The 21,159-nt window shown below is 37.2% G+C and overlaps 3 protein-coding genes across 3 annotated transcripts; all 3 read right to left on the bottom strand.

Moving 5' to 3' along the window:
• Window positions 1–78: 78 nt before the first annotated feature.
• Window positions 79–5,589, bottom strand: kcnk3b (potassium channel, subfamily K, member 3b). Its single transcript, XM_027172094.2, has 2 exons — window positions 5,157–5,589; window positions 79–3,275 (listed from the first exon to the last, which is right to left on the bottom strand). The coding sequence occupies exons 1-2, from the start codon at window positions 5,440–5,442 to the stop codon at window positions 2,416–2,418; spliced, it is 1,146 nt and encodes a 381-aa protein (XP_027027895.1). The 5' UTR covers window positions 5,443–5,589; the 3' UTR covers window positions 79–2,415.
• Window positions 5,590–6,815: 1,226 nt separating this feature from the next.
• Window positions 6,816–15,921, bottom strand: ezra (ezrin a). The gene is made up of 13 exons (XM_027172385.2): window positions 15,563–15,921; window positions 13,536–13,619; window positions 12,693–12,788; window positions 11,937–12,211; window positions 11,612–11,695; window positions 11,374–11,520; window positions 10,980–11,076; window positions 9,883–10,046; window positions 9,500–9,630; window positions 9,216–9,376; window positions 8,761–8,853; window positions 8,320–8,580; window positions 6,816–7,608 (listed from the first exon to the last, which is right to left on the bottom strand). Exons 1-13 carry the CDS (start codon window positions 15,572–15,574, stop codon window positions 7,444–7,446), a joined length of 1,770 nt encoding a protein of 589 aa, XP_027028186.1. The 5' UTR covers window positions 15,575–15,921; the 3' UTR covers window positions 6,816–7,443.
• Window positions 15,922–16,064: 143 nt separating this feature from the next.
• On the bottom strand, window positions 16,065–20,661 carry tagapa (T cell activation RhoGTPase activating protein a). The gene is made up of 10 exons (XM_027172384.2): window positions 20,238–20,661; window positions 19,764–19,842; window positions 19,576–19,629; window positions 19,204–19,267; window positions 18,875–19,017; window positions 18,578–18,739; window positions 18,356–18,465; window positions 18,076–18,241; window positions 17,883–17,991; window positions 16,065–17,734 (listed from the first exon to the last, which is right to left on the bottom strand). Exons 2-10 carry the CDS (start codon window positions 19,788–19,790, stop codon window positions 16,626–16,628), a joined length of 1,944 nt encoding a protein of 647 aa, XP_027028185.1. The 5' UTR covers window positions 19,791–19,842; window positions 20,238–20,661; the 3' UTR covers window positions 16,065–16,625.
• Between the last annotated feature and the right edge of the window lie 498 nt (window positions 20,662–21,159).

Raw genomic sequence — 21,159 nt, 5'->3', positions numbered from 1 at the left:
ATAGACGAAATCGCAAGCATTGTTTTGTTTGTTTTTTTCCTTTTTTTTAAACTAACAATTGTTATTATTTTCTATTATAGCTGTACTCATGTTCGACACACGTGAACACGTGTGGCATTCATGATGACGTCTCACGACGCGTTTTAGCCAAAATCTCTGGTGATTCTGACAAACCTGGTCTGCGTTATTTTGCCCTTAATTTCTGACATCGCAAAATCCTGGAGGAACTGAATAAAATTTCTCTATGTTCTCTAAGTCCCAAAGTAAAAAAATAATAATAAATGAAGGCTATCAAAATTTCTTGAACTAGGTTAAGGTTCCTCTCCCTCTTGCTCTCTCCTCTCATAGAAAGTGGCATGTAAACATACTAATAAAGAAATTCAAACTAACAAACTCTACATGAAGAGTCAAATTTTCTGGGTTTCATTTATTTTGTTATCAGATTTTTACAGTTACGGGTAAAATATTCTACAGTCTACTCTAGAATGTTCTACCTAGTTAACCAATGCTGAAGGAATCCTCAAAGGACTGGGATAATGATCTCTACCAACCTGTAGGACTCTCAGTATTCTTTAGTGAGGTGAAGTAAAATTCAGTGAGTAGAATATTCTAGAGGCTGAAAACAGGCCTGCAGTTGATATGGTAGAAAAGCAAATCATTCGAAAAAGTTTCCATGTAAATCTTTTTATCTTTTTATATATCTATTCATATTAGAAATTTATAAAGTATATAATAATAAATGCAATGCATATGTGGTTTAAAGCTAATTTTAATAAATGTAAATAGTAAAACGCTATTGGTAATTTCCTTTTTTTTTTTCTTAGTTGCTTGGCAGCAAAACAAAAGCCACGACTGAGGTGTACATCATGTTCTGCCCCCAGTGACCTACCGGTCAGAGCTATTTTTACTTTTTCCATGAATGTGAATATCTATAGCCATGATAAGGAATATTGCAACAGATGCTGCCACCATGGGGAGGCGATACAGGCATTTGTTGCAGTGGCACTCCTTCTGCCTTCTGTTGCACTGTCATGCAGACCTAATAGCTCAAGGCAAAGTCTCAAGCACGAAGCGCTTTCTCCTTGGCAGCATCTGAGGATGGCACACTTGCCTGTATGGGCCAAACATAGCCTGATCAGCAAGCTGTCTATGAGTCAGAGGGGAATACACAAGATACTGTGACCAGATCTGAGACAAAAACAGAGACTTAATGCAAGCATCTGTATTTTTTTTTTTTTTATGACCGCTGATCTAATAAGAAAGAAAGAAAGAAAGAAAGAAAGAAAGAAAGAAAGAAAGAAAGAAAGAAAGAAAGAAGTAAAATTTGCACTTTAGTCATTCTGATACAGTACATGGGTTAAAAAAGCAGAGTGCTTTTCATATTTGTATCATTTTGAGATGTGGACAGGTCATGGGATGTATTAACGGGATGTGTGTGATTTGTGTAATTGGTGTCGCTAAGGCTAACCTAGTGCAACTCATCATCACTACAACAGACATTCAGAACAGAATGTTTGTAGACATTAATCATCTTGCATCATCTTCAGTTCTTGTACCTCATGCCATGCAGCTCTTATAAGGTTAATATACTGTAACTGTCTTCAAAGGGAGAGGCTATTCTTGTCCGATGCTGGACAGAGCCAGGCAAAGAACAGAAGTCATGTTGGCATGCCATCTGGATCAGTGGACATGTTGTAGGTGTTTCATTTTCATGGTCCCGGTCCAGTGTTGTGCAGTATTAAAATCTACTGGAATCTACACTTCTACACGTTTTTCTTTTTTTTTTCAATCTACAGTACATTTAAGCTACAGTACATAAAATGTTCTTTATTTAATTAAAGTCATACAAATTGACCCATTTTAAACAGAATATTGGTGAAAAGTTGATTATAGCACATTGTGCAGCATATAATTTTCAAAAGAAGGTGATTAAAATGATGACATCATACAGACATATAACTAGTGATCACAGAACAAGGATTTGACCGATACAATACATGATAATTAATTTTTTGATTATATATCTGAGGTTTGATGAGAGTGTCGAGGAGATAAGGTATGTTATTGGTATTGTCTGTATAAAGCACTGTTGAAATGTTTAGCACATTGTATTGCACCATGTCAGGGAGTATAATGTAATTATGAAGTAGAAAGTCATCCACTATTACCTTCTATAAAGTTTATGTAGTCTCGGGAGGAGACAATTTCATTGAACACACACGTGACACATGTAAGAGGTACTGTGTCCTTAAGACACGATAATTTCCAACTTACTCTGGATTTCCTTTTTGTACTTAAACTTCAAAGGCTGTACTCTAGCATCTGTACTTAAATGCATGCATGTAGAGCAGAAACATACAGTAGCAGTGTTTTTCGAGCTTCTAACTACCACCTGTCATCACCTGTGCTACACATCTAGACAGAGCTGCGTCTCTTGGAGAGCAGTCTGAAGGGGGAGATGCTTCTCACATCAGTGGACACAGTGCTAATGGCTGAGCATCGCTGGGAGCTACAAACACAGCCTGTGGTGTCTGGCTCAAAGAAGTTACCCTGCTCCATGAGCGCATCACTGAAGGACAGGTCCTGCGGAAGCATCACCATCTTCTCCCGACTCTTATACCACAAGCAGGAGCAGACGGTCTGGAAGTGAAGTACCTCGGCATAGACACTCTTTAGTCCTTGCCTCTTAGCATCCTGCTCCTCTGTCTGTAAGGTTTGGAGGTTGGTGTGGCAAGGAGGAGGCTGGAATTTCTGCTTGTCTTTGGAGAGTAGAGCCCGTTGTTCTGCATCCCTCCTCTCATCTTCTGCATTCATGGTCATAAAACGCAGCACCACCAGGTTGAGGAAGGCACCAATCACGGTCAGGCCCATCAGAATGTAGACAAAGCTAAAGGCCACATAATGGGGGTCATTGTGGAGCGCATTGTCCTTCTGCAGGGCCACATAATCCCCAAAACCGATGGTTGTCAGAGTAATGAAGCAGTAGTAGAAGGCATGAAAGTAGCTCCAGCCCTCATAATGTGAGAAGGCACCTGCCCCAATGCAAAGGGTGCCGACACAAGAGAAGAAGCCGATAGTCACCATGTTGGCCATGGAGACCTCTGGTCGTCTCAGACCCACACACTTCTTGACTTTGTGCAGCAGGAATCGGACAAAGGTATTAATGCGTTCACCCAGGCTCTGGAACATAACCAGAGTAAGTGGGATGCCCAGAAGCGCATATCCCATGCAGAAAGCTTTCCCTGCATCTGTGCTGGGAGCAGCATGGCCATAACCTGACAGAGAAAAACCATCAAAGTAATTCTCATTAATTTTCACATCAAAGGCAATGTATGATGTGCCCATCAGAAGCCAGAGAACAAAACTAAATTAAATTACATTTCATTCTTTTAAATATAATTATTTCTTTAAGTTGACATTTGATGTATCCATGTTAGCCAGAAATATATTGTTGTTTTAGAACGACAATAATAAACATTATAATGTGATTAAAACAAATACTGAATCAGGGATTAATTCATTTCATTTAGCATTTATGTGACAACAAATGTGACCGAATATATACCATACAAAAAATTGGTCACAAACATTTTCATACTTAAGCAGAAAAAAACTAAATGTTTCACTACAGAGTGTTACACGTCCGATCAATTTTGAAGGTATTAACGGTTTCTTGCTGAAATTGTTCAGGGTTTCAGAGCATAACCTGCATTATTCAAAATGCATTTTAATTTATACACAAGTTTCAGAGAAATGGTAGTCTTAAATGAAAAAAAAAGCAAATTGGGCAACCAAATTTCCAGCACTTACTACAATACATATACTTTAGTTTTTTTATCATAAAAGATAAATGAAAGATATGAAAGATATGATATATGAAGTATGAAGCATGCATCAAGTAAAGAGCCTTAAAATGGTAACAACACAACACAGCAATTTAGCCAGATGTTGCTGTTAATCGTCAAGTTTGAAATTGAAGGTGAATGGGATAAACAGTCTACTTAATGTTTTAAGTGTTTATGTCTGACCTGAGGTATTAGCCATATATCTACTCATTTTGTTTGAGCACTGAGTAAATATTAGTACAATCATCCATTACACTTAGCTTCCTAAATATTATAGTGATGCTATAAGTTTTCCAGAGCGGAGCAAACCATTTGATTTAAGATATGTGGCTTATCTGTGTACTTTCTGTGTACTTTCTTTAGTGTTCCATGGTCACTGTCTAAGCCTGAAAGACCTTAGAGCAAACATTTGTAATGCAAACAAGGTTTGGAAACAGAATAAATCATAACTGATGCAAACTACCTTACTTGGCTTCATGATGAAAGCATGAATTAAAGTGTCATGCTATACATATTTAATACACACCACTCATGTCTCCATTCCACATTCTATAATGTTATTTCTGATAGTTAAATCTGATATTTTACAGAATTCATTTAATAGAGTGGTTGTAAATAGTTGAAGTGATTAAATATGGCAATTGTCTATGTATAAAATATATATATAATATTATTTATTACTGTTACCAAGCTGTGTTATATTATAATTTCTGTTCAAACACAATCATTTTGGTGACAGAAGAAGTTTCAACAATGACTGATTAAAACAGGTGGTTTTTAAATATTTTAGCCATATAGCCATTTTTTGTTTGCCTTAAAAGAAAATAACCATGGTGAAGGATTGAAAGATTAAAAAGCAGATAACTTTATTTTCTATTGTTTCTTTTCCTTTTTATGATCATTATTTTAATTTTTTTTATAGTCAGTAATCTAAGAGTATGGTTGTCCTTTTTGGATTAATGAATGTTTATTTTGCCTACAATCATATACAATGATATACACCGAAGCCTTTAAATGTTAATATCTGAGATTTCTAACAGTTTTATTATATATTATATTTAGAGGTGGTCCTGCAGTGAGGTTTTGAACGAAGACTTTAACATTTAGTAAATTATTTGGATACAGGTCGTACGGTAGGGAGAAGTATAACGAGGGAAACAGTACACATTAAACTTTAAAAAGGTACCAAGTGATTTATTCCTTTATTTATTTCTTTAATTTTATCGTTATGTGCGTGTTTGTATGTATGAAAGCGATGCTATTAAAGGTCAATGAACCTAAGCACATGGGTTGAAAGACAGAGACCCTCACCTATGGTCGTTATCACAGTGATGGCGAAGTAAAAAGAGCCGGCGAACTTCCACTGCACCCCGGCTTTGTGTGGTTTCAGAAGCAAGACCACTTTCTCAATCTGCTCGAAGTCGTTCCTGGATAGATTGTACCTGCTCATCAACTGAAACTTGCGATAGTCCAGTTTTCTCCGCTGGGTTTTTTCCTGCTTCGACTCCAGCGCGTCGAAGACTCCCGCTCCAATTAGCAAATAGGACAGGGTGCAAATAATTAAAGCGAGCGTGCGCACGTTCTGCCTTTTCATCATCTTAAATTAGCTAATTAAGTATCCTTCCCTCTTCAGAGCTAGATCCGGTTCGTGAGAAGAACTTTGGTGATTCATGTCTTTGCGGAACCCCTCATGGTTTCACCAGTGGGATGATCCTTAAGCGGACCTGAGAGAGAACACGATGGAAACTAGGAGCTGTTCCTTCAGCACCACCCCCAAGCAACGGGAGGAGAGAGACCTTATTTGGTCATTGGTCATTTAGGTTAAATTGGGTAACTGCTTACAATGAAAGCACTAGGAGCTTCAGGTACACTGTGTGCCTGTAGTGAAGGTGGGCTGTTGACATCAGTTACGGTTACCACTAGGCTTTTCTGCAGCCATATGTTTCAATGTTAATGATTGCTTTATAGCCTGGTAATAAAAGCAAGTAGTTTTAACCACCACCAAGAAATTGGAACAAGAGGTTAGGATGAACTAATATTAAAAGGAAAATTTTATTATATAAGCATGAAACACAATTTTTTAAGACCATATTTACAATTTGGTAGATGGAAGCAGTTTTTCTAATCTTCTTGCCTTTCCAGATTTTAGGAAACAAACACTGAGTTAGGCAATGATAAAATCTCAATCATTTATAGATCACTTTAGTTAGGCAATGAGCAGGCTATAAAATAACTTACCAGATGGCACTAATGGTCTACAAGTTTGACCAGATCAGCCTGTGTTTTAGCCAGTAGCCTTTCAGTCCAAGGCAGATGTTTCTGTTCAATTTTGACTTTTATTATCACAAACACAGATAACTAATAAATCTGGGATTTTTTTTTACATAAATATATTTAAAAGGCCTCTGGAACTTTTCTTCTATGAAACTTTAATTATACAGTTCCAATTGTTGGTCCAGCATATATTTAAACATGATATGGTTTCCAGGCATTTTAAGTTGTCTAGCAACACAATTAGCAATGTGGTCAGCGAGTAAATATCCCCTCAAACAATCCACCTTTTAACTGCACTGCTCAGTCCCTCAGCTTACAGTGGAACAAGAGGACTAATAAATTAGTCACTGATTTACCACAGCCAAAACTCTTTTTTGAAAGTGTTTTTACAAAAAATAAAAATAAATAAATAATAATAAAAAAAGAAAAACATTGGTTTGTGTTCATTAGTTAATATTAAAAAATGTAGCATTGTCTGGAATGTGGTTCTTTTTATTTTATTTTATAAACTGAACTTAGTCCACATCAAACATCAAACATTTAACATTGATGTGGTAATAATGTGTATTAAGGCTTGTGTGAAAGGCATGTTGAACTCAAATTAAAACCCTTGCCATTTTGGAATTCCAGGATAACAATAATTAGATACAGTTCAAATAATTCAAAAATCTCACATAGAAATATATTCTCAACAAATTGGTGTTTTGTTTTGTTTTTATTTATTTTAAAACTTTATCAAAATCAAATGTAGTGTAAATAAGAAAAAATGGCAAGCCAAGTCCTTTCCATTCCAATAATATATTTGCAGAGAATATTGAATGCATTTGGTCTCTTTAGCAGCCAGTCTAATCTTACAGGATGATGTTTTTCCTTATACATCTCTGGCAAAAAGCATTATTTTAAAAAAGACTACAATGAAAAGGGAAACTTTTTAAATTAGGGTGTTTTAAAAAGCTATGGCACAGTAAGTATAAATATCTTGGCTGAATGTATCTTGCCTAATGTAATCTAAACCCCATAAAAAGTGGTGTTTAACAGTTGGTAAGTATATGGTGAGATGCATTTCAGTGGGTTAGAGCTGTGTTTGGAGCTCCCTGTAACCACAATCACAAGAATCCTAATCCCAAGTTGCTCCACTTCATAACACCTTATCCAACCATAGGAATCTTTAAAAATACAATCCTGTCCAATAAACCTATCATGATTAAATAACAGTAAGAAAGGCTAAATAACAGTTACTTGGACACCAAATGGAAAGTAAGACCACTGTGAACTAGCCAGATGTTTTGTTTTGGTTGAGGTTATTCAGAGATGATATCAGTCTCTACAAGGCTTCAAACTCATCTATTCTCTGCTTGGTGTTGCCCATGCGGATTTGTCGCAGAGTCTTGTACTTGTCTCTCCCAGCACGCATGTTCTCCATGTGCAGAATGTCATTCTGGGTCTTCTTGGACTCATCCCGTGCATCTGCCAGCTCAGAGCTCAGGGCCTGCACAATATTTGGTACAAGGTTATTTACCAGAAAAACTGGGTTAGCTGGAGATCTTGTGAAACAGTTTGGCAAAACAAAGGTCATGCACACGTGCATTTGTAAGTGCACTTACACTCACTGACACCACTGAACACCTGCACCTGCTTATTAATAGAATTATCCAAACAACCTCAGTCGCAGCAGCGCAATTTATAAACACTTGCAGATCCAGGTCAAGAATGTCACTTAATGTTCACATCAAACATCAATGACTGTGGCCTGGTTGATGGTGCCAGACAAACTGTTGGTATCAGACAAGCTGAATATTTCTTCTGGTCTCATTTTTTATGTCAAACCTTAAGAAAGATGGGCTTCATCACCCACATTGGTTTCCTCTCCTGTCAGTCAAGCACAGAAATATACAGTAGCCACAAGCTCACCGAAACTGGACTGTTAAAGATTGTGAAAAACGCTGCCTGGTTTTTAATCTCTCAGGAGATCAGCACATTCTTTATATATTCAATCCAGCCAATCTGACACCAACAATCATGCTATGATCAAAGCCTCTTGATTAAAGGTCAAATTCTCTCATTCTGGTGTTTTAAGTAAACTGAAGCTCTTGACCTGTACCATGGTTGTATTCATTGCACAACCACTTGAACAGCTGATTTCAAAATTGCAGAAATGAACAGGTGTACAGCTTTTATTAGTGTATATTTCATATCTTACCATAAGCTGTCTCTGCACACGCTCATTTTTCTCCGCTTCTGTGAGACGGTCCTCCTCGTTACGGTTGTTATGAATGCCTTCAACCTGGAACTCAGCACTGTAGCTTCTCATATTCTCATCATGGTCATCATGCTCAGCCTCCTCCACATGGACTTCATCTGCAATAACCAAGGGTGGTGGTGGTGGTGGTGGTACTGGAGCAGCCATCATCAAATGCAGCTCCTCACGAGTCTTCACCAGGTCATTCTGTGCCTCTTTAGCCTAAGTGTCACATGAGAATAAAATTCATAACTGCCGAAGTAGATGCAAACAGACAAAATTTAACATGCTCAATCTCAATATTTCTGCAAACTGCAAATATAATTACCACACATTTATTTTAGACAAATGTTGTTTTTTTAACAGTTAAAGATGCATGCTCTTAATGAAGGTTGTAATCACCCTGTTCTGCCATTGGTTAGCCTCTTGCTCCTTGGCTTTCTTGGCCTCCTCCAGCAAGCTGATTTTTGTAGTGTAATCAGCAAGTTCTGCAGCCTTTAGGAACAAAATGAACACAAACTTAAAGTCATCTTACATTAAATTAAATCAAGTAAAGCTGAAAAAAATCAGATTTGCTAGAAGTCAAAAAGAGTGATGCCCATCTAAGTTTTAGGCTAAAGCCATGGTTATCTGATCTCTCCATCTATCTAATGGGACAATAAAACATTCTACATAGACCTCTAGAAGAAAAAGGTTTCTCCATTCAATAGGTGTCAAGTAGATACCCTACAAAAAGCTGGTACCATCAAAGGAACTATTAAGATTTTTTTTGTAGTAAAAGTTCACCAGCATTTATTAATATACACACCACTGACCACCACTGACACCTTTAAGTTTGATAAATCCTTAGTGCTCACCAACTGCTCCTGGTTCTTCATCTGGTCTTCAGCATGTCTGGCCAATTCTTCTTTAGCCAGCAGAGCCGCCTGTCTCTCAGACTCCAGACGAGCAGCCTCTTGCTCTACCTTTCGCCTCTCCTCTTCCAGCCTCACGGCCCTTTCCAGCTGCATCTGCAGGTCTGTCAAATATGCAAAAACCATCAACAGGGGGCAGCAGATCATTTAAAATGCACTAGTAAACAACGTCTCTTATTAGACATGCTACCATTTTCTGTAATAGGGTGTGTAAATGAATCCTTTACCTTTCTCTGCTTTCTTGGTCTTTTCTTCAAACTGAGAAAGCCTCAACATCATTTCTCGCTTCTCTCTCTCCATCTGCTCCTTTTCTCTCTCGATATTTTCTCTCTTTTTCTTCTCATTTTCAAGCATGGCTCTAATAATTGTATGGTAAAATGAATATCCACTATAAGAATATCATTTCATAACACAACAAGTTCAGCTAAGACATTCATTACTGGAACATAAACAAAGAATTGCAGAACACCAATAATATTGTTCCATAAATAAAACTGGCTTAGCAAAACACGTCCTACATTCCATGTCAAACAAAGACCTCCAGTGCTGTTATGATCAGATATTGCACTTTATTACTGGAATAAATGTTGGGAGAAATAAACAATCGGACCTCTCCAGCTGCTTCTGGTGTTTCTCCTCTCTTGCCTGTGCCTTCATCTGCTGCACCTCAATTGTGTCGGGCTTCCTGCGTTGCATATACAGCTCATGGTTCCCCATGCACAGCAGCAAGATGCGTTTGTTAATGCGCAGACGAGGGGCGTAGAACACAAAGTCCTAAAAGAAGAAGAGCAGGAGGAAGTTTAGAATGACAGTAATTTTTATGCACTCCAAAGGTCAGGCTATGTCTAGGGTCTTGTACTATTCCGGAGCTTGTGTTGGAAAACTGTAGTCTAATTACTTCTCTAGATTCATCTTAGCCATTTCCCTTTTCTCTCTCGATATTTTCTCTCTTTTTCAAGCATGGCTCTAATAATTGTATGGTAAAATGAATATCCACTATAAGAATATCATTTCATAACACAACAAGGTCAGCAAAGACTTTCATTACTGGAACATAAACAAAGAATTGCAGAACACCAATAATATTGTTCCATACATAAAACTGGCTTAGCAAAACGTGTCCTACATTCCATGTCAAACAAAGAATAGCCATATTATTAATCCCGGACTGAGTCGCTTATTTGCTGAGATTATTTAAATGTAAAATAATCTCTAAGGCAGGCTACTATAAGAGAAACCAATCAAGATGACATCTGACACCACAGACTACTGTGTCTTGTACTGACAACAAGTAAAGGTGTGGCTTTACTTATGACAAATCATTGAGTCATATTTCTATATATAAACAATGAATGTAAAATTACATCATCTAAGGTGTGTATCTTTTAACCCCTGAAAATCTTTTCATAATCTAATCTTTAAGATAATAATAATAATAATAATAATAATAATAATAATTATTATTATTATTATTACTATTATTATTATTATTATTATTATTCAGCATCAACTATGATTTATTTAGCAATATCCAGTGAAACTTATGGCCACAGAATGTAAGCCATAACTCAATAATGCGTTACATTTATGAAAGTGTATATGAATTATTATTATTATTTTTATTATTATTATTATTATTATTATTATTATTATTATTATTATTATTATTATTATTTTGCAATACAAATTAAGCAATATAACACTTACTGGGGCCTTTTTGTCAATTGGTTTGATGACAAACTTCTTGTCATTGAATGATATGTTCCTGATTTCACTCCAGGGGAATCCAATCTTTGGTGTCAGTCTATGCAACAATAGAAAAGGTGTGAGGTCATTCTCAAGCTTCATCATAGTTGTAATGCATCAAATATCAAACTTTGCAAGACTCTTTTTATTAAGAGGTTATTGAGTCATTCCACACTGACCCAGAGAATTTAAGTGACTCCAGAGATCACTGACTGAACAGACAAAAACTGCTGTCACAATGGAAATAGTATCTGATTCATACTAATATTCTAATGCCAAGTGCTTTGATGACCAGGAGGTCAATGGTTTTGGTGACTGAATAAAATCATATGATAAAGTAAAATCAAATGCATACTTATCCTCCTTCTCATAAATGTTAAGTCCAAGAGCATCCACACCAAGCCATAGCTCTGTTCCTTTCTTGTTCTTAATGTCAAAGTAGTTGACTCCATACATCTCCAAATCTTGTGCAATTTTTAAGTACTCCAGCATAGCATCTTCCCTGGAGAGCAAAGATTGAGATTTATGATGTTTTTTGAGAGTAGCTGGGGTGAGGTGAGTTGTATTTACACTATGAAAACCACATGACTCACTTTAACATGCCACTGTGCTCCTCATGCCAAACCTCAATCCTCTCTTCCCATTGATCTTTGGAGAGTTTGTGCTGCTCAAGCACTCTGCACAGACACAATTATCAAGCTGGATTTTTAGAATCAACCAGCAAGTCATAAACACATCTAAAAGTAAATATTTTCCATCTGATACTGTGCAATGAGTTGCAAAAAAAAGACTTCAAATATCTATAAGGCTGAGATAACAAGTAAAAGAGCAAAAAATGGTTCCATGGGTACTATTACTATAAACTGAGATTGAAAGATGGGAATTTGGACTAGTTTACGTTAGGCTGCCCTGACTGACCTTTGGGGCAGCAGGCGCTCTGATGAAAGATAGCCAGATTTGTGGGTCTCCTTGGTGTAATCTCCATACTTGGCCTGCACAGAGTAGGAAGCCAAGAGCACAGCTGTCTCTGGAGGGCAGTAAACATTGTCACTCAAGATTTCATCCTTCACCTGAAGGAAGAATAGCTTGCGCGTGATATCCTGGATCAACTCATTGTCTACATCCTCAGGGAAGTACTTAGCCCGAAACATAAACTGAAGTGGGGTCTCTCGCTTCACATCCTGAGATAACACCTGAGGCAACACAAAAGAGACATAGCATAAATGTGGTATAAGATAGTTAGAGGCTTTGTGGTCTATAGCAGTTTATATGTGCATATAATGGGACACACATTACAGAAAATACTAAACTATCCTACTTTAAATTTCATAACAAAAGAATAAACCAGACAAATATTTGAATCTGTGCTTGTACTTGAAGAGCCGGTTTCCTGGGTACACAGAGACCACAATGTATTTTCAATGGACACTTACCAGTGACATTGTAATTTAGTCAAAGACTAAGCTTAATCTGTGTCTGGGAAAGCAGCCAGGATAGCTGACTAGCGAGCCACGTGATCATGAAACCAGAGATGTGAATAGATGTTGTAGGCTCAAGGTTTGTTTGGCATTTTGAAGTTTTCCCTTTAGATCCGTGACAAGCTACATATGCAGTAAAGTGAAAATGTGATATACATACTCCCGGTACATCAAACACAGGTATAAGTAAATATACCTTTTTCTCCAGTTTCAGCCAGGTAAGATATCCTTTGTTGTCCATATACTGCAGGCCAAAATACCACACCTCACGCAAACCCACTGTTTTAACAACCTGAGGCAGAAAAACATTTTAGACTCAGTGTTAATAGCTCTGTAATACTGTAATGCCAATCGCTCAATAATGATCGCATAAAAATTTGCTCAGATATCAATATCCTACTCTGTTTGACATGTCATGAAAAATGACTACAGCACTAGTCACACCGGCATCAGGTATAAAGGGTGGGGCTCTAGTTGAAGGGTTGGTTATTGCAAAATATCTAGATGGGTGTTCTCCTTTACACTTCTATATAGGACAAACTAATCAATACTTTCCAGGTAACACATCATCAACAGTTATTAACAATGGAACTACCCTTGCCCTTCTTCACAGCTTCATCTTATCAGTCGCTGGAGTTGCTGGAGTCTTCCACTTAAAGGCCCTACAGTATATCATGTGACACCTTATGCCATAAACTAGACGTTGCCAGGAGTTACTGGACAATATTTGCACAAATCATTTACTCTCTACGACTGCCCTATGGCAAATATAATGTAACCACTGACAATATGTAACTACGTATTCTTTGTACTTATTCACACTACAGGCTTCATTCTGTCTAAACTGCACTTTCAATTGAGAGGCTGTTCAACAGTCATAAAATACTGACAGATACCTCAAGAGAATGGAATTTACAGTGTAATGTTTGAGAATGGTTACTATCAAATCTGTGCCATTCCACACATGCCTTCTGACTAATTTGAATTAGCTCACAAATAGTTGCCTCTGTATTTAGGCCACTGGACCAGGGAATCTTACCTGCTCAAAGAGTTGTTTGCCTGTGGTGACAGACTGGATGGCAAATTCCAGCTCGGCGTCCATTGTAGTGACGCGGACATTGACCTAAGCAAAAGCAAACACATTAGAAGGGTCCTAACTGAATGAATTGTAGAGAGTACTCTCTGTGTCAACTAGCTGAAAGGAATGCCACTACACCAAGACATGTTTAGAGACATTATGTCAATTACCTGGGATGACATAGAGCCAGTTGGTCTAGATTCACACTAGTTACACAAACATTCAATGGAAATTCTTGCATACAGGAAATTTTGTGTTTCTAGTAAAAGCAAGGCTTACATTTAAATTACCTTCAAAATGTTTGTTATGATCCTAGTAGTGAAGTGTGGTCAATCATACGTCCATGCAATGGGCAGGTATAAAATTCAACAAAGAAACCCTGTTTTTGGTAAAGAGTTTCATGGTAATATGCTAATTGTTGTCTTTTTTGCTTTGCCTGCCATTACATTAGTAATGACTAAAAAAGCTGACACTCTAACTTTGTGTTACACAAGGGTTCAAAGGGGTCTATCTTTACAGCACTGAAGTAAGTTCATAAAGAAGTTGTGTAACCTGTAACCTTGGCAATGCTTCTGAACCTCTGTCAAGGTTCACTGAGCTGTTATAAATGAATATAGACCTTCTTTAAAAGCTGTGAGTATTCATAAGAACACAGCTTGTTTATATATATATATATATATATATATATATATATATATATATATATATATATATATATATATATATATATATAATTGGAAGTCCTATGAATGCTACTGGTTAATCAGCATTTCTCTGGGCAAAAGTAATTCTCCTGGAGCTACCACAAGGCACAAGTCACTATGTACACACTACTCCACTCAAATCATTTCCAGAGTGTTTGCTGCTAACACAGGGACTTTTGTTCCTGTTGATGATTGTGCTTTACGTGATAGGGTATCTTTGGAATCTGAAACCTCTCCAGTTCAGTAGTATTGCCTCTGAAGAAAATTCAGAGAAACTAGACCTACAAGACCTTTTTTTTTTTTTTTTGATCAAGCATTATCCAAATGACCAACACATAACTAAAGTATAATAAGAAATGTGACACCGTATCAAAACATTGAGGCACAACCAGTTTGCTTAGCTATTTTTATTTATTTATTTATTTTTATTTATTCATCATTCTCGAATATGGTTTCACCATCTATTTAATCTGAAAACTACGTAAAGAGGTGTTAAATATATACTTTAGCTGTTAGGTTTGACTTTAAACTTCAAAATTCTACACCATATGTAATAGAACTATTACATTACATAACATTTCTGAAATGCAGACAAGGAAATGATCATAAACAGATTATCATAAAGCCATTATTCACACCAAAGGAGTCACTGACAACAGTGCCATATACTGTAAAAACATTTTCTCATACTAAAGTGTGAATAAGTTTGCTGAGTGATCCGTGTTTCGTTTTGGAATTCAATAGAATGTATAAATGACAACTACCAAAAAACCTGTCAACCAGGCCGGTCATGTATGACGCATTTTTGTGTGGCTGAGTGTCACAAAGTGTGCGGCTTTTCACACGACAATCCTGTCAGTTATTCTACAAAGTTTCCAAATCCCATCAATTCTACAGATTGTAGTGTAGTTAGAAAAAAGAATATATGCTGGGGTAATAGATCTCTAAGAGAAGTAAGTAGTCATGACTGTGCAATACACGTAGGGCTATACTGACACCAAAAGGGTTAAATCATAAACTTCCGCATAACTCAAATCATTTGACACTTTTCAAGAGCTCATCTACTTGTATATGTGAATGAATAAAGAGAATTTGATTAGGTGTGGTACAAAACTTTATGACTTAATGAATTCTGTTTTATTGGAATGTGTAATGAATAAAAAATACCTAATAATATTTATTTGTGGTCGATTGATGGCCTAAATGTTTTGTCTTGACCTATAATAATGTAATACACACAAAGAGGTTGATGAAATAAAATAAAATAAAAAGACAGTGACTTACTGGTTTCGGCATGATGCGTCCTGTTTCTGCTTTTAGGAGAAATAAAGGTGAGTTCACACTGAACCGGCTTTAGCTGTTTTTGCTTGAGCGTGCGCGCGCGCGGAGCGGAGTGACTGAGCTCGGGAGACGAGGAGCGTTCGGGTTGAGGTTCATTTCATTGACTCATTGTCAATAGATGGTGTCAGAGCCTCGCCCCGATAATGGCTACGATAAAGCCTGAGTGCGTTTCAAGTTAAAGAGTGCCAAGGCTCCACTATAACACACAAATAGCGATTTTTTGAAGCACCTTGAGAAACGTGACCTTTGTTCCCTGACGAAGAGAAGCGCGTATTGGACGACCTCCTGCAAACAAACCGCATTAAAAAGGCTTTATCTGTGCCGTGACGGTGCTTAGCCAATGGGCGGAGACCGACAGGTGCACACACCGAACAGGTCCTGAGAGAGTGGCTAGGCTAGTTCTTGCTAAATGATTTTCACAAAAAACATGGCAGAACGCACAAAGTGATAAGACAACAGACAAATGTTTATTGTGTATAAGTTCACACAAGTTCTACTAACATCAATGTTTCATGAACAGCTTTATGTTTTTTTTTTTTCTAGCCTGGGTGTGTCAAACTGTTTCCTAGAAAATCTCCCCTTAAGACTAATTCATACAGTACACACACTGGGCGTGGTAGTATCGTACAAGGTTTTATAAGTATCGCAGGTCACCGTGAGGAATGCGTTTTTCCCTCAATGTTACCGTACAGAGACGTGTTCTACATCTGACTGATGACTCGTAGTAATGGCATTTGATTGACATTGGTACCACTTGATTCACTGTAGCCTTAAGACAAGACGTGACTGCTATGATAGTGGACAAGACAACAAAATAAAGTGCACATGCAATACATTTCACAGACCACAGAAGCTGATCAAAGCTGTATTTTATATAGAAATTATATATACGATTACAGACTTCTTAGAAGCTCTTGTTATTTTATAGATCCAATACTTTTTTTTGCCTCAAAATACATCAGTAGAAAAATAACCCACATATTTATGGATGTAACAAAATATTACATCACACATATGACTCTCTGACATTCAATGTCAACAACAGTTGTTGACTACAACAGTGTGCCAGGTCATTGTTAGCTTCTTCAGGTTCAGTCTCTGATATGGTCACCTGTTGTGACTCTGGTGGGGTAGATGACACAGCCAATACATCATTCCTCTCTCCACCCCAGCAAATGCTATGTTTCACTGAGCAGGAATTTGATGGTTCTTCAGGGAATGTGGACTGACTGCTGGTGTGCTTTGACAGACACCTGGCAGCGTCAACAGTCAATGGGCTGCAGAGTGAAAGCACAGTTTGAGCATTGTCTATAATTGCCTGCTCGTACGATGGAGGATTATTTAAAATCCTGCTGTCCACTTGCTGGAACACTTCCTCACTAGATAAACGTCTGGGTTTTTGTGACACGAGGAAGGTCGTGTCTAAAGACAGCACTTCAGGGAGTGTCTGGCTGTGGCGTAAGGATTTCTGAGCTCGCTTGCTAATGCCACCTCGAGAAAAGCAAATCTTAGTCCGCGAATTTGGTGTTTTCATTGATTGGGAACGTTTCTTGGTGGCTTCACCAAGCACAGTCCCATGTGCCTTTGAACGGCTGGGGAAAGACATTTTACGTTGCACAGCCTGTGTGTGTCTGGAGGATGAATTGATATGGGAGTTAGTTTGGAGAGAGTTCTCTGAGGCACTGGAGAAGGTGCTTTCCAGAGAACTCAAGGAGCAGTCTTTGCATGTATACTGGAAATGGTCACCTGGAGGTGAAATACAGGTGTTCTTAAGTGACAACCCTTTAGCAGACCCAGGCAAAACACATTCATCTGAGATCTGTTTGGTCAAATTATGTCCATAAAAGTCCATCTCTGTGTGGCTCCTGGTTAGGGCAGGCTGGTTTCGAGCACTTTTGTTGAAAACAATTGTTGGCTCAGAGCACCTGCGAATAAAAGGTTTGCTAGTGTGTTTCCTCTTAGTATCAAGGGAGGAGGACACTTGAAAGCAATCCAGAGTTTTCTCTTCAGAATCAGAATGGAAGGCGTGCATGTCTGTGCAGCTCCCTCTATACCCATCCACGTCAGTGTCATTGCTCTCATAGGCAGAATCATGATGGAGTGAGGTCAGTGAATCTATCAGAGGAAACAAAGAACAGGTTCCATATAATTACAAAAAAAAAAAAAAATTAATCTTAATCTTTATGTAAAGCATTGGACAATATTGTATATTGTAAAGATGGGTTTTTTTGTTTGTTTGTTTGTTTGTTTTTAAGTATATTACCATTTTTATCACTGAATATTTCCTCTTCTGGCTCCCCAAGAAGTGTCAGAGCATCCTTTCCAAATATTTCACAACAGTTTTCAATGAGGAACTCAGTCAGTTTTGTGACCTAAATGGTAGCATGGTTGATTAGAACTCACATTAAAACACACATGATATTTCTAATATATAGATTATAAACTACCATACTCACTTTTTCTATCAGTTCAATGTCGGTTTGGAGCAAGTTGGGTGAAACACAACGAGCTAAATTGTGGGAATTCATCTTGTTTCTATCTGCATTGGCATGTATGTGGTAGAGCAAAACAATTAGGTGTTTCAGGAGGACAACATTTGGTTCTGGAAGCGTTTTAATCACCCTGAAAGTCAATAAACACACAGGTAAGATTAAATAATGTTTTTTATTTGTTACCTTATTTGTTTTCCAAAATTAAGTGAGTTATGTTATTAATAAAATTTGAAATCATACTTACAATTGGAGCTCAGTGCACTTTTCATGTAAATCATTCTTTTGCAGTGCAGTCATCCAGGCCTGGTATTGATCCACCATTAGCAAACTGCCAGGCAGGTGCCTCAAGAAATCCTGCCATTCATTCAGTCGGATTCAAGGTATTAACATACTTGGATATTACCACATATACTTCAACACAACACAGATAGAGCTAGTAGATGTAATTTAAGTCAATAAGTGATACCTTGAGGAGATCAGCTAGTAGGATCACAGGCTTATTTTTCAGATCCACTTCCACCCCATTGTTGAGTTGCTCCTTAATGTCTTTCAGAGACCTGGCATTACCAGCTTTCCGGAACACACCTTCTGTGTATGGGCCCTTTCTGCACAGCACCAAGAGAATATCCTGAAGAACAATTGTGTGAGAGGAAAGAAGGTGAGGGGGTTACATTTTAAACCTTTGCCTTTTCAAATAATACAAACATTAAAAAAATACAAGCTCAAGTTTCATGCTGTACTGTATGATGAATTTGAGACATACCATAATGGGTTTTGGGGGATTGCCATTTTTTTCACAGACATCTGACAAAGCTTGTCCAAAAAGCTTAGTAGCAGAACCAGGATCCATCTGTTTTCTTTTGACCCGCTGAAAAACGTTCCTCCAGCGCTTTCGGCTGATATTGTCTGTCAATTAAATAAAGAAAATACAAATATAATCTATGGATTTGAATGGGAATTTGTAAAATGTAATAAGATCCAAATGAAGAAACATTTACTGTAGTAGTAGTAATGTTATCAAATCAGTTTGGTAAATTGTAAACACTGTTAAAAAACAAAACGAAAAAAAACCCAGATATTTTCAGAACTTACCACAGTTCACCAACTTGCTGTCATATGGTTGCTTATGTTGGGGAAATCCCATATTGTTATGAACCTGAAAGCAAATGAGGGATCAGTTAAAGAAATGTACTAATGTACTGGAAGTTATTAGGTTAAAATGAGGTTTAAAAATAGGTTTTAAAGACTTTTTCAGCATTATTGCCTAAAAATAGTCAAAGGTATCCCTGCAGGTGACAGAGAAGAACTGTGATTCAAGGGTACATAAAATTTGCATTTTTGTGAAAAAGATTTTATCTTTGATGGTGTTTAGAACAGTGGAATATGGTTCTTCTACTTTATTTATGTCTGCCCTTAGTGAAACAAAGTGCTGTATATATAACATGTGGAGTTCGTAATACTTACATCTGAGGCAGTCATGATGAGTAGGTCTATGCCGTCCTCAAGCAGAGATTTTGTCTAAAACAAAAGAAGAATTTTGTTTTGTTTATCTTGTCAGTGAAAGAGCAAACCAAACATGCACTAATCAAATTCCCTGATGTCATTAGGAGACAATGGGTATGTGGACTGTATGGCTAAAGGTGAGTACTTACCACAACGTGGCCACTCAACACCTTCATCAGTGCGCTGTGGTGTGATGTCTCCAAAATACTCTCTTGTCTGTCAATTTATCTGGGAATTCAAAATAAATAATATGTTTAAATCATCAATATATGCGGTTGGGATTAAATCCATATCATGTTCAATATAAGTTAAAGCATTGCAAGCTGTTAGAATATGACCATGTATGTTTATATAATGTGTTATGGAAGGCACATTACCCATTTAAAAACAAAACTACATATGGTACTTATATATAAATATACAGCTAGAATGTACTATAGTGAAAAATGTACTGCTCTTAATTGAAAACATTACTATTATTCCCAATATAATTCACTGCAAAGTATGTACAATGCTAAACTATTTTAGCAAATCAAACAAACAAAAATATACAATACACTGATAACTTTGTCACATTATCAATTTCAATAAATCTGGAACACATAACAAATATTTTTTCTCACCTCTTGAACGCATCCAGTCTCTACTTCGATTCAGAAGCAGTGAAAAGCAGTTGTATTGACAGAAGAGCAATGTGACACCAACGCACGCATGAGAGAGAATAACTTAGAGCGACCCACTGCACGCTACAAAACTAAAGTGGGTGGGCTGAAGGGGAAATTCTGATGTGCAATGGAGACAGGAAGCAGCATCACGGACTCCCACTACCAACACCCCCTTTTAGCTATGTAGGGCAATAACACATGCTGGTGAGTGGAAAGTGTCACCTGCATCATCATAACATCAGAGTAAAATAAGCAGAGAACACCAAGCTCGGTTCAAGAGTAGGTCTGTTGCTAGAATAAAGGGCTAATTTTATTCAAATTCTAAAGTAGTAAATTCTAAAGATTAGTAGTGCACATAACTTTCTCTAGTCACTCTAAAGTTATCACAAAACAGAAAGCATTCTCAGAAAAACACAATAATTTTAATTGTGAATATATGTATATATAAACCTTGACACCTACTTTGCTGTAAAGAGATGGCTTTTAAAAAATGTTTTTGCTGAGCAATCTTTTACTGTAATATAACTTGTACAATGAATCATTGTACAAGAGCCTACTGTTGTGTTGGGAATTTTTAAGAAACACGAAAAATCATTGTGAAATTCATCTTTTGACAGCACTTTGCTTTCAGTGTATTACTGTCATTTCATGAAAACAACCAACCCCCATGTTTGAATGATAAAAAGTGAATTTGTTGTTTCTTGTAATTGGCCAGCTATCTGTCTGGCCTCCTACTAAATACAGTCTTCATGTAAATTAGTTTCAGATCATAATCTCCTTGGTTTACAAAGCACTGTGTGGGCAGTCTGAAGTGAGAAACTTCAGAAGGCCAAAAAATGAATAAATTAGAAACTCTAAAATGTAGTATAATTTATAAGAA

Source organism: Tachysurus fulvidraco, chromosome 12 (genome assembly GCF_022655615.1).
Source record: "Tachysurus fulvidraco isolate hzauxx_2018 chromosome 12, HZAU_PFXX_2.0, whole genome shotgun sequence".
NCBI classification, from domain to species: domain Eukaryota; kingdom Metazoa; phylum Chordata; class Actinopteri; order Siluriformes; family Bagridae; genus Tachysurus; species Tachysurus fulvidraco.
The sequence above is the reverse complement of the archived record's forward strand: the minus strand, read 5'-3'. Positions and strand labels throughout refer to the sequence as shown.

Excerpts from the sequence above, each read along its gene's own strand:
- ezra (XM_027172385.2), bottom strand. Across the intron at positions 12,212-12,692 it reads GGCTGAAACTGGAGAAAAAG|GTGTTATCTCAGGATGTGAA; the intron begins GTATATTTACTT and ends GTGTTGCCTCAG. Across the intron at positions 8,854-9,215 it reads TGAAGAACCAGGAGCAGTTG|GCTGCAGAACTTGCTGATTA; the intron begins GTGAGCACTAAG and ends TTGTTCCTAAAG.
- kcnk3b (XM_027172094.2), bottom strand. The coding sequence starts at position 5,442 with ATGATGAAAAGGCAGAACGTGCGCACGCTCGCTTTAATTATTTGCACC. Across the intron at positions 3,276-5,156 it reads CACTGTGATAACGACCATAG|GTTATGGCCATGCTGCTCCC; the intron begins GTGAGGGTCTCT and ends TTTCTCTGTCAG.
- tagapa (XM_027172384.2), bottom strand. The coding sequence starts at position 19,790 with ATGAAGGTGTTGAGTGGCCACGTTGTG. Across the intron at positions 19,268-19,575 it reads TCATCATGACTGCCTCAGAT|GTTCATAACAATATGGGATT; the intron begins GTAAGTATTACG and ends ATTTGCTTTCAG. Across the intron at positions 19,018-19,203 it reads CAGCAAGTTGGTGAACTGTG|ACAATATCAGCCGAAAGCGC; the intron begins GTAAGTTCTGAA and ends TTTAATTGACAG.